The sequence below is a fragment of the Bufo gargarizans genome, chromosome 2, assembly GCF_014858855.1.
Source record: "Bufo gargarizans isolate SCDJY-AF-19 chromosome 2, ASM1485885v1, whole genome shotgun sequence".
NCBI classification, from domain to species: domain Eukaryota; kingdom Metazoa; phylum Chordata; class Amphibia; order Anura; family Bufonidae; genus Bufo; species Bufo gargarizans.
Genome location: NC_058081.1, coordinates 20,795,060 through 20,808,369, shown reverse-complemented (window position 1 = coordinate 20,808,369; position 13,310 = coordinate 20,795,060). Strand labels below are relative to the sequence as shown.

General features: G+C 45.6%; 1 protein-coding gene across 1 annotated transcript in view; it reads right to left on the bottom strand.

The window, feature by feature from the left end:
- Nucleotides 1-6,344, bottom strand: part of LOC122929239 (vitelline membrane outer layer protein 1 homolog) — a 56,099-nt gene extending 49,755 nt beyond the window's left edge. Inside the window, exons 1-2 of the mRNA XM_044282751.1 lie at nucleotides 6,133-6,344; nucleotides 4,559-4,683 (exon numbers count right to left, since the gene is read on the bottom strand). Coding sequence (XP_044138686.1) covers nucleotides 4,559-4,683; nucleotides 6,133-6,291 — 284 coding nt within the window. The 5' untranslated portion in view covers nucleotides 6,292-6,344. The remainder of the gene's footprint in view (nucleotides 1-4,558; nucleotides 4,684-6,132) is intronic.
- Between the last annotated feature and the right edge of the window lie 6,966 nt (nucleotides 6,345-13,310).

The following is a 13,310-nucleotide window of genomic DNA, read 5'->3' as shown; positions in this document are numbered from 1 at the left end:
CTAGGTGGATGCCCTTGGGAAACCCTGCCAGCAGAGTCTTCAAACAGCATAAGAGACTGCTGCACAACTTGAGGCTCAGACAGTTTCCCTGATATGCATGGGGGTGATGTGACAGACTGATTGGCTTGGTTTTCAGGCGCCATCTGTGCGCTTTCTGCAGAAGACTGGGTGGGAGATAATGTGAACGTGCTGGATCCACTGTCGGCCACCCAATTGACTAATGCCTGTACCTGCTCAGGCCTTACCATCCTTAGAACGGCATTGGGCCCCACCATATATCGCTGTAAATTCTGGCGGCTACTGGGACCTGAGGTAGTTGGTACACTAGGACGTGTGGCTGTGGCAGAACGGCCACGTCCTCTCCCAGCACCAGAGGGTCCACTAACACCACCACGACCATGTCCGCGTCCCTTACTAGATGTTTTCCTCATTGTTATCGTTCACCACAATAACAAAAATATTATTTGGCCCAATGTATTGTATTCAAATTCAGCGGGATATAAATTTGAGGCCTAGTATTTAGGCGCTGGGTGACAGGTATAGGTTTACTGACAGAATTAGACTTGGAAATGCACAGTAGCGTGTGTGTGAAGTTATTCTGAATGACCCTATGTGCACTTTGAATATTATATACCCTTTTAGGGATAGATTTCAAATAGCTCTGATATAGCAGAAACCACTAAATTATGAAATTGCTAAATTGGGAATTGTATTTCAACCCAGAACAAAAAATGTGCTTTGACGGACACTAAATAACTTGACCAGCCACACCAGTAACGACAGATTTAGCTGGATATAAACTTGAGGCCTAGTATTTAGGTGCTGGGTGACAGGTATACGTTTACTGACAGAATTAGACTGGGATATGGCCAAAAAATAACCACACTATTGATGGTTAAATGCACTTGGTGTGACAGCTTGACCAACCAAACTACTGAGGGTTAAATGCACTTGGTGACGGGCGCAGCTTGCCCCTGATGTAGTATATGGCCAAAAAATAACCAGACTATTGCTGGTTAAATGCACTTGGTGTGACAGCTTCACCCTGATGTAGGCTTTAGCCAAAAAACAACCACACCATTGAGGGTTAAATGCACTTGTTGGCAGCTTGTGCTGGCGCACCACAAGACACAAAATGGCCGCCGATCACCCCAGAAAAAAGTGACTGACAAACGCTCTGGGCAGCCTAAAAACAGTGAGCAATTGAGTATCAGCAGCTCAATGATCCACAGCTGCAGATCGATCAATTAATCAAGTCCTTTGGAGGAGTTAATCTGCCTAATCTCGCCCTACTGTCGCAGCCGCAACCTCTCCCTACGCTAATCAGAGCAGAGTGACGGGCGGCGCTACGTGACTCCAGCTTAAATAGAGGCTGGGTCACATGGTGCTCTGGCCAATCACAGCCATGCCAATAGTAGGCATGGCTGTGATGGCCTCTTGGGGCAAGTAGTATGACGCTTGTTGATTGGCTGCTTTGCAGCCTTTCAAAAAGCGCCAAGAAAGCGACGAACACCGAACCCGAACCCAGACTTTTACGAAAATGTCCGGGTTCGGGTCCGTGTCACGGACACCCCAAAATTCGGTACGAACCCGAACTATACAGTTCGGGTTCGCTCATCCCTATTTATTAGGAATCTTTCTGGAGGGGGGGAGTAGCACTCTAGCCTGTACGACTGACAAATTATGTCCAGAATCCAGGGAGATGTAATATTTTCCCAGGCTCTGATGGATCTTTTTAATCTTCCTCCTACTGGATCTCTGGCGTCATAAATTTGACTGCTTTGCAGATTTATCTGGGTTAAAGAGTAAACCCCTGCCTCTACCTTTTGAGGGCTGCCAAGGACCTGAATTATGCTTTTTCTTTTGTTTCGGTCTGTTCCTTTTTTTACTCTGAAAGTAACGTCTCTGATGAAAAAAATATTATTCAGTAGAGAACCCCTTTTTTCTATCGGATGCTTTTTCTAAAATATCATCCAATGCTGAGCCAAAGAGTCTGTCTGCTTCACAAGGAATGCCACATAGTCTACTCTTAGAAGTAGCATCCCCTGACCAGGATCTTAACCATACAGACCTTCTAGCAGTATTGGAAAGAGCCGCAGACCTAGCGGACAATTTAACTAAGTTCGTAGAGGCGTCGGCTAGAAAATTTGAATCCTATTTCAATACCGGCAGGGAAGATAAAATATTCCCTTGGGGTGCCAGACAGCAAATGTTCCTCCAGCTGGGACAACCATATGGACAGGGTTCTAGCCGTGTATGTGGCTACTATACAGGGTCTCAACATAGATGTATTCATCTCTGTAACAGCAGATGCTGTGCACCGCTGTTCCCCTGCTTACCACGGCGGTCCCGGGCGCTGAGTTCAGCGGTGATCTGCTGCCAGTGTTTCCTTTCAGCCCTGACCACAGCATGTTTGCTGCTTGTTTCCTGCAGCATTTCCTTAAGGGCCGGCGCGCATCACTTCCTGTGTTTTATGGGTTGGATCATGTGATCTCGCCAACCAATCCTAGCCCTTCTGCACATATATAATTGGCTCAGCCCCCTTCCCAGATGCCTCAGTGTCAAGGTCCTTGTGTCCTGCTAAGGTTCCTGATATCCGCTTGAGTTCCTGGACTCTGCTACCTGTTTGATCCTTGCCTGCTTGCCTCGACTCTCCTGTTGCCGATCCGGATTGCCTACTCTGTACCTGTGCCTCCTGCCCTGATCTATTGCCTGTCTGACTTTGCCTCTGCCTCATCCTTCGGTCCTGCACTGTTGCTCCTGGTAACACCTGTACCTCTGGTACCTTTCTCAGGTACCTCCTGGTCCGTCAGGACCAGCTTCCTCGTGTGCAAATACTCCTCAAAAAGTACTGACCTGGTGTTCCCCTTGGGAAAGTCTATCCCCACCATCAGGGGTACTGTGAAGATCGAGGGGTTCACTTAGACAACGGCTTTAGAGGAGGTAGGACACGTGGCACAGTGGGTTCACACCTGCTGATTCGTGACAGTCTCCCAAGATCTCTTGAAAAAGAATTCACAATTTTTATCCATGGAATCTCTTAATAACCCCACGTCTTCGAATGGTAAAGAGAATTTTTTTTTAATCCTGGCTATAGGGGTGTCTACTCTCGGGGTTTTGTCCCAGTGGGCTGAGTTGGCTTCATTAAAAGGATACTTCCTTTTATATATTTTTGAGATTCACAATCTTTTTTCTGGGTCTTTCTATTCTTCTGAAATGAGTTTTTTTATGTTATCATGGACCGGAAACACTCGCTTTTTCTTATCCCCTAGTCCCCTGAACATCTGACCTTGAATTGTATGAGTTTCCTTAGACTCTTCAAGATTATTAGTAGCCCTAATAGTCTTGAGAAGAGATTCCCTCTCCTCAATGGAACATAGGGGCCTTCTTGACTCATCTTCAGAAGAGGCAGAGGCAGAATTTGAAGAATTTCTTTCCTAATAATAATCCAAATCCATATGTAATTCCGGATTTGGTTTGGATGTAAAGGCTTTCTGTGGTATAGTGGCCATTTTAGCTTCTATGGCCTAGCTAACCTCCTCTTTAATTAGAGTTTTCAGGCTATTCACCAGCAAAGGGGCCTCTTCTGACATGATTTTTTCTGTGCACTTCTGACAGAGTGGCTTTTTACTGTGACCCGCTAACTGTTTCTTGCAGATAGCAAGTACAACTTATTATATGGGGAACCTCCGCCAGGGAAAAAGGTGACATATCACCCCTTTGTGCATATAAGATTTAAATAATTTCTCCCAAGAGGAGGCTTATCGGGCTGAGGACCTTAGGAGGGTCGGAAGACTTCTCTGGAGGCAGCGACATGGTTCCTTCTGGATCCAGGAAGTGTCTGGTTCTGTGAACGCCATCCTGATCCCATGCCGGCATCTTAAAGGCCTGATCTTCCGGGTCATGTGGTATGCGGTCTCATGCCACGCAGCCGCGCGTTCTCCAAACTGCGCCTACGTGACTAGATATCATGCAACTCCGGCGCTCTAGGAAAACCGCGCTGCCGGCATGTCTTCCTTTCCTAGCCCCCGCAGGAGCGTAATCGCCTGGGGCTTATGCCACAGAAGACAGAGGGAGCAGTATCTTGTCCTGGATCCCGCTGCTCTGTATCAGCCCTCCTGAAAACATCAGGGACAACTTACCCAAAGGCTGAGCGGTATCTAAGCCGGAGGAAACACCTGCTAGTTCTCCACTTCATCCCGAAGGACAGGAAACAACTGGAGAAGGTAAAGGGGAGGAGGCTTTTAAATATTTGTTCTCCATGTTGTTTCCTGTCCCTGGGAGGCAGGATATCAACCTCCCCTCCCCCCGTTTAGTGCCGTTGGAGAGGCGTACAGAAAAAATACAGTATTTCATACAAGTGTAAATGTGTGGGTCCCATTCAGTGACTCCTTGGAGATGGACATCTGCTCTTGCACTGTAGTGCTATCTGTGGTGTACAGTATATACCTATTATTAAACCAGAGGTTCACACACCTACCATAACCCCACCTAGGTACATGACCCACAGGCCACCCTCTAGCTATGTCCAGGGGACATTTTGATCTCCAGCACTTACGGTCCTTGAGCAGATGTGATAGTATATTGATTGTCTCTGTCCTGGTCAAAGTCAGTTTTGTTTTGGCAGTGCAGGCGTATCCCGTTCAGGGCTGTGTCATCTTCAACTTTTTGCTTTACTTCCACCTAGGTCAGGAGAATTCAAAGGGAAAAATGTGACCATTTTCCTGTGTTGTAAAAGGCACAATTCCATGAACTCAATGTATAGTCAAAAGTGAAAAACTTCTTAAATTATGAGGTTGTGAAGGAAGGTCATTCGACCTGAAATCCAATGCTGTCAGCTCCGGAGGTAAAAACTAGCCTGCCTTAGAATTTTTTGAATTTCACTTTATGCTGTTATCGCTGAATTTTTGCAGCCAGGACCTGATTTACCATGTTTATAACCTGTGCAGATGAAGGGTGGCCTGATGATCCTCCTTATGAACTGTCTTTTTTAGTTCCACCATGGTCCCATCAGAGTATTTCCTCAGCTAGATAAACATATCTCAAGGTCACAGTGGAACCACTCTCTACCAGCGCAGAAGCAGTGGTGCACCCTGCGCCTAGATCTCGTCTAGCATGAGACCAAGGTGGTCGTGATGGCTATCCAGTAACTCCCTGGATTCTGGTGCTATATTATTGCCAGTCCAAGAGGGACATTTTTTTATTTTTCAGCAAGAGATTTTTACAGAAGGATGAAGTATACTCAGATATGTCTTTCTGTTGTCCTCCCTCCACAGTATGACTTTCAATGCCAGTATACTTGGACGGGAGTAACACCAAATACTCTTTTTAAATCTTTATCTGTTGGACTTCCCATAAGCAATATTGGTCTTCAAACAGCAACCAGACAGTTAAGGCTCATGCACACGACCATGGTTGTTTTGCGGTCCGTTTTTTACGGATCCGTTGTCCCGCATCTGAGGTTTTTTTTTCTCTGATATAAGTCCTCTTCCGTTCCGTTAGTGTACAAAACATATCCTTATGGTTTCCGTATTTGATCAGTTTTTTTTTTTCGGATCGGAAACGGAAACAGTAATTTATTAATCACCTAACACATGAGCAATATGGGCTGTGCATAGCATTTCTACCGTATGGATCCGCAAAATATTGATGAAATACGGATGACATACAGATGTGTTCAGTGTGCGTTCCATATTTTTTGCGGACCCATTGACTTGAATGGGGCCTCGGACCGTGATTTGCGGACAATAATAGGACATGCACTACTTTTTTGCGGAATGGAAATAAGGTCATACGGAAACTGAATGCACACGGAGTAACTTCCGTTGTTTTTGCGGACCCATTGAAGTGAATGGTTCCACATGCGCATTGATGATGGGGCCGCAAAACGGACCAGAATAGGACAGGATATTTTTTTTTTTTATGGAGCAACGGATGCGGACAGCACACGGAGCGCTGTCCGCATATTTTGCGGCCCCGTTGAAGTGAATGGGTCCGCACCCAAGCCGCAAAAAACTGCGGCTCGGATGCGGACCAAAACAACGGTCGTGTGCATGAGGCCCAAGCCTGATAATTCCTTTTCCAGAGGAGATTGTGAAGAGTTTATATTATCCACAGATTTTGTCCACTTACCTTTAGAGAGAATCCCTTGGCATGATACCCACAGGGGCACCACTCCACAGACCCCCATTCTCCCCAGGGTCCTCCGTTAGGTATCCCTATAACAGCATAGTCACCAAATGCTCTTGAGATGATGGAAAGCAAGAGGAACGAGCAGAGAACATGAGCCATTCTCCTGCAGTAGAGAGGATATGAGAGGATCTTCTCGCACTGTCTGCAGTACACCTCTAGATATACCTGGGCTACAACATTGGGTAAAAGGTTTCTCCGGGTTGCATAAATTCTTTTAAATATTAAAACCCAGATCTTTAGCCAAGTCCCCAATAAAAGACAAACAGAGCCTTCTCCCCAGCAAGAAAGTAATGTCATTACCCTCACACGGCGGCTACATGTCCAGAAAATCCATCCTGCATTTTGCCAGATGCCAGCGGTCATCTCAGGTGACCATGGCACTCCTGTTCTGGGATGACTTTACATGTGAGCAGAAGGTACAATGTAGTGATTGTTTGCCACAAAATAGAATTAGGTGCAAAACATGAGAACATGGTTTAATACGTTGCACCTGGGTGACGGGTTATATTCATATGTCACAGTCACACCTGAGGGAAATTAATTTGTGATGTCACAGAAGCGACCTGAGTGAAATCTACTTGTGATGTCACAGCAGTTTCCATTACTTAATCTCACTCATAATGTCAAAATACCACAACTAAATAAATCAGCACCCCTGACTAAATCCTACTGGTGATGTCATAGAGGCTTACCTGACTAAATCCTACTGGTGATGTCATAGAGGCTTACCTCACTAAATCCTACTGGTGATGTCACAGAAGCTTACCTGACTAAATCCTACTGGTGATGTCATAGAGGCTTATCTCACTAAATCCTACTGGTGATGTCATAGAGGCTTACCTGACTAAATCCTACTGGTGATGTCATAGAGGCTTACCTGACTAAATCCTACTGGTGATGTCACAGAGGCTTACCTCACTAAATCCTACTGATGATGTCACAGAGGCTTACCTGACTAAATCCTACTGGTGATGTCACAGAAGCTTACCTGACTAAATCCTACTGGTGATGTCACAGAAGCTTACCTGACTAAATCCTACTGGTGATGTCATAGATGCTTACCTGACTAAATCCTACTGGTGATGTCATAGAAGCTTACCTGACTAAATCCTACTGGTGATGTCACAGAGGCTTACCTCACTAAATCCTACTGGTGATGTCACAGAAGCTTACCTAACTAAATCCTACTGGTGATGTCACAGAAGCTTACCTGACTAAATCCTACTGGTGATGTCACAGAAGCTTACCTGACTAAATCCTACTGGTGATGTCACAGAAGCTTACCTGACTAAATCCTACTGGTGATGTCATAGAGGCTTACCTGACTAAATCCTACTGGTGATGTCACAGAAGCTTACCTGACTAAATCCTACTGGTGATGTCATAGAAGCTTACCTGACTAAATCCTACTGGTGATGTCATAGAGGCTTACCTGACTAAATCCTGACTGGTGATGTCACAGAAGCTTACCTGACTAAATCCTACTGGTGATGTCACAGAGGCTTACCTCACTAAATCCTACTGATGATGTCACAGAGGCTTACCTGACTAAATCCTACTGGTGATGTCACAGAAGCTTACCTGACTAAATCCTACTGGTGATGTCATAGAAGCTTACCTGACTAAATCCTACTGGTGATGTCATAGAGGCTTACCTGACTAAATCCTACTAGTGATGTCACAGAAGCTTACCTGACTAAATCCTACTAGTGATGTCACAGAAGCTTACCTGACTAAATCCTACTGGTGATGTCATAGAGGCTTACCTGACTAAATCCTACTGGTGATGTCATAGAGGCTTACCTGACTAAATCCTACTGGTGATGTCTCAGAAGCTTACCTGACTAAATCCTACTGATGATGTCTCAGAAGCTTACCTGACTAAATCCTACTGGTGATGTCACAGAAGCTTACCTGACTAGATCCTACTGGTGATGTCATAGAGGCTTACCTGACTAAATCCTACTGGTAATGTCATAGAGGCTTACCTCACTAAATCCTACTGGTGATGTCACAGAAGCTTACCTGACTAAATCCTACTGGTGATGTCACAGAGGCTTACCTGACTAAATCCTACTGATGATGTCACAGAGGCTTACCTGACTAAATCCTACTGGTGATGTCACAGAAGCTTACCTGACTAAATCCTACTGGTTATGTCACAGAAGCTTACCTGACTAAATCCTACTGGTGATGTCACAGAGGCTTACCTGACTAAATCCTACTGGTGATGTCACAGAGGCTTACCTGACTAAATCCTACTGGTGATGTCACAGAAGCTTACCTGACTAAATCCTACTGGTGATGTCATAGAGGCTTACCTGACTAAATCCTACTAGTGATGTCACAGAAGCTTACCTGACTAAATCCTACTAGTGATGTCACAGAAGCTTACCTGACTAAATCCTACTGGTGATGTCATAGAGGCTTACCTGACTAAATCCTACTGGTGATGTCATAGAGGCTTACCTGACTAAATCCTACTGGTGATGTCTCAGAAGCTTACCTGACTAAATCCTACTGATGATGTCTCAGAAGCTTACCTGAGTAAATCCTACTGGTGATGTCACAGAAGCTTACCTGACTAGATCCTACTGGTGATGTCATAGAGGCTTACATGACTAAATCCTACTGGTGATGTCACAGAAGCTTACCTCACTAAATCCTACTGGTGATGTCATAGAGGCTTACCTGACTAAATCCTACTGGTGATATCATAGAGGCTTACCTGACTAAATCCTACTGGTGATGTCACAGAAGCTTACCTGACTAAATCCTACTGGTTATGTCACAGAAGCTTACCTGACTAAATCCTACTGGTGATGTCACAGAGGCTTACCTGACTAAATCCTACTGGTGATGTCACAGAGGCTTACCTGACTAAATCCTGCTGGTGATGTCACAGAAGCTTACCTGACTAAATCCTGCTGGTGATGTCACAGAGGCTTACCTGACTAAATCCTACTGGTGATGTCACAGAGGCTTACCTCACTAAATCCTACTGATGATGTCACAGAGGCTTACCTGACTAAATCCTACTGGTGATGTCACAGAAGCTTACCTGACTAAATCCTACTGGTGATGTCACAGAGGCTTACCTGACTAAATCCTACTGGTGATGTCACAGTAGCTTACCTGACTAAATCCTACTGGTGATGTCACAGAAGCTTACCTGACTAAATCCTACTGGTGATGTCACAGAAGCTTACCTGACTAAATCCTACTGGTGATGTCATAGATGCTTACCTGACTAAATCCTACTGGTGATGTCATAGAAGCTTACCTGACTAAATCCTACTGGTGATGTCATAGAGGCTTACCTGACTAAATCCTGACTGGTGATGTCACAGAAGCTTACCTGACTAAATCCTACTGGTGATGTCACAGAAGCTTACCTGACTAAATCCTACTGGTGATGTCACAGAAGCTTACCTGACTAAATCCTACTGGTGATGTCACAGAAGCTTACCTGACTAAATCCTGCTGGTGATGTCACAGAAGCTTACCTGACTAAATCCTGCTGGTGATGTCACAGAGGCTTACCTGACTAAATCCTGCTGGTGATGTCACAGAGGCTTACCTGACTAAATCCTGACTGGTGATGTCACAGAGGCTTACCTGACTAAATCCTGACTGGTGATGTCACAGAGGCTTACCTCACTAAATCCTACTGATGATGTCACAGAGGCTTACCTGACTAAATCCTACTGGTGATGTCACAGAAGCTTACCTGACTAAATCCTACTGGTGATGTCACAGAGGCTTACCTGACTAAATCCTACTGGTGATGTCACAGTAGCTTACCTGACTAAATCCTACTGGTGATGTCACAGAAGCTTACCTGACTAAATCCTACTGGTGATGTCACAGAAGCTTACCTGACTAAATCCTACTGGTGATGTCATAGATGCTTACCTGACTAAATCCTACTGGTGATGTCATAGAAGCTTACCTGACTAAATCCTACTGGTGATGTCATAGAGGCTTACCTGACTAAATCCTGACTGGTGATGTCACAGAAGCTTACCTGACTAAATCCTACTGGTGATGTCACAGAAGCTTACCTGACTAAATCCTACTGGTGATGTCACAGAAGCTTACCTGACTAAATCCTACTGGTGATGTCACAGAAGCTTACCTGACTAAATCCTACTGGTGATGTCATAGAGGCTTACCTGACTAAATCCTACTGGTGATATCACAGAGGCTTACCTGACTAAATCCTACTGGTGATGTCACAGAAGCTTACCTGACTAAATCCTACTGGTGATGTCACAGAAGCTTACCTGACTAAATACTACTGTTGATGTCATAGAGGCTTACCTGACTAAATCCTACTGGTGATGTCATATAGAGGCTTACCTGACTAAATCCTACTGGTGATGTCACAGAGGCTTACCTCACTAAATCCTACTGGTGATGTCATAGAGGCTTACCTGACTAAATCCTACTGGTGATGTCACAGAAGCTTACCTGACTAAATCCTACTGGTGATGTCACAGAGGCTTTCCTGACTAAATCCTACTGGTGATGTCACAGAAGCTTACCTCACTAAATCCTACTGGTGATGTCACAGAGGCTTACCTGACTAAATCCTACTGGTGATGTCACAGAGGCTTACCTCACTAAATCCTACTGGTGATGTCATAGAGGCTTACCTGACTAAATCCTACTGGTGATGTCACAGAAGCTTACCTGACTAAATCCTACTGGTGATGTTACAGAAGCTTACCTCACTAAATCCTACTGATGATGTCACAGAGGCTTACCTGACTAAATCCTACTGGTGATGTCATAGAGGCGCAGCGAGTCCGCAATGCAGCTCCCGGCCTGACCTCCCAGCGCTGCCGGAGGTCACATAGCATTATATTGATTTATGATGCTATGTAACCCTTAGGCCTCTTTCACATGGGCATCATGGTTTTGGGCCGGATAAGATGCGGGTGCGTCGCGGGAAAATGCCCGATTTTTCCACGCGAGTTCAAAACATTTTAATGCGTTTTGCACCGCACAAGAAAAATCGGCATGTTTGATACCCAAACCCGAACTTCTTCACAGAAGTTCGGGTTTGGGATCGGTGTTGTGTAGATTGTATTATTTTCCCTTATAACATGGTTATAAGGGAAAATAATAGCATTCTGAAAAAAAAAAAAATATTATTTAACTCCACTTGTTCGCGCAGCCCAGCTTCTCTTCTTTCTTCTCTCTTCAGGACCTGGGTAAAGGACCTTTGATGACATCACTGCGCTTATCACATGGTCCGTGTGACGTCACCACAGGTCCTTTTCCTCCTGCACAGCAAAGAAGAAGACAGAAGAGAAGCCGGGCTGCGCAAACAAGTGGATTAAGGTGAGTTAAATTATAATATTTATTTTTTAACCCCTCCAGCCCTATTTTACTAAGCATTCTGTATTAAAAATGCTATTATTTTCCCTTATAACCATGTTATAAGGGAAAATAATAATGATCGGGTCCCCATCCGATCGTCTCCTAGCAACCAAGCGTGAATATCGCACCACATCCGCACTTGCTTGCGGATGCTTGCGATTTTCACGCAGCCCCATTCACTTCTATGGGGCCTGCGTTGCGTGAAAAACGCACAAAATAGAGCATGCTGTGATTTTCACGCAACGCACAAGTGATGCAAGAAAATCACCGCTCATGTGCTCAGGAGGAGGAGCTCCCGGCCGGTCACAGACATCGCAGCAGCAAGCAGGTAAATATGAATCTTCTACAATTGTACTATTGCTAAGTAACCATGGCAACCAGGGATGCAGTAGCTTCCTGGTTGCCATGGTTACCGATCGGAGCCCCAGCGATTAAACTGGGACTCCGATCGGAACTCCGCTGCCACCAATGATCGGGGGGGGGGCAGATGGGAGGCCGCACACTGCCACCAATGGTTGTTACTACTATAGAGAGAGGGGGGGGCCGATGGTGGGCGCACACTGTGCCACCAACGATTTTTAACTATAGAGGGAGGAAGGGGGGGGCGATGGTGGGCACACACTGTGCCACCAACGATTTTTAACTATAGAGGGAGGAAGGGGGGGCGATGGTGGGCGCACACTGTGCCACCAACGATATTCAAACTGGGGAGGGGGGGTCTGCCCCCTGCTGCCTGGCAGCCCTGATCTCTTACAGGAGAATATGATAGTACAATTAACCCCTTTAGGTGCCGCACCTGAAGAGGTTAATTGTGCTATCATATCCCCCTGTAAGAGATCGGGTGGTGCCAGGCAGCAGGGGGCAGTCTTGTACCAAGTTTGCAGTGTATTCTAACTAGAAGCGTCCCCATCACCATGGGAACGCTTCTGTGTTAGAATATACTGTCGGAAATGAGTTTTCACGAAGTGAAAACTTAGATCAGAAAAAGCTTTTATGCAGACGGATCTTCGGATCCGTCTGTATGAAAGCAACCTACGGCCACGGATCACGGACACGGATGCCAATCTTGTGTGCATCCGTGTTCTTTCACGGACCCATTGACTTGAATGGGTCCGTGAACCGTTGTCCGTCAAAAAAATAGGACAGGTCATATTTTTTTGACGGACAGGATACACGGATCACGGCCTCGGCTGCAAAACGGTGCATTTTCCGATTTTTCCACGGACCCATTGAAAGTCAATGGGTCCGCGAAAAAAAACGGAAAACGGCACAACGGCCACGGATGCACACAACGGTCGTGTGCATGAGGCCTAAAGAGAACAGTCAGAGCCCTTAGTTGTCTACAGAGACTCTGCCAGACTGCATCAGTGACCAGGGGATATTTTCATACTTGCGCTTTTCCTTTCCGGTATTGAGATCCGTCATAGGATCTAAATACCCGAGGAAAACGCTTCAGTTTTGTCCCCATTCTTTGTCAATTGGGACAAAACGGAACAGAGCGTAATGCACCGGAATGCTACAAGCAGCGTCTTTGAGTTCGTCATGGCACGCAGAGCAATGTAAGTCAATGGTGCCAGATCTGTTTTCTGCGGAATCCATTTAAGTGCCGGAATCCATTTTGGCTATTTTAGGCCCCTTTCACACGGGCGAGTTTTCCGTGCGGGTGCGATCCGTGCGGCGAACGTATGGCACCCGCACTAAATCCTGACCCATTCATTTCTATGGGGCTG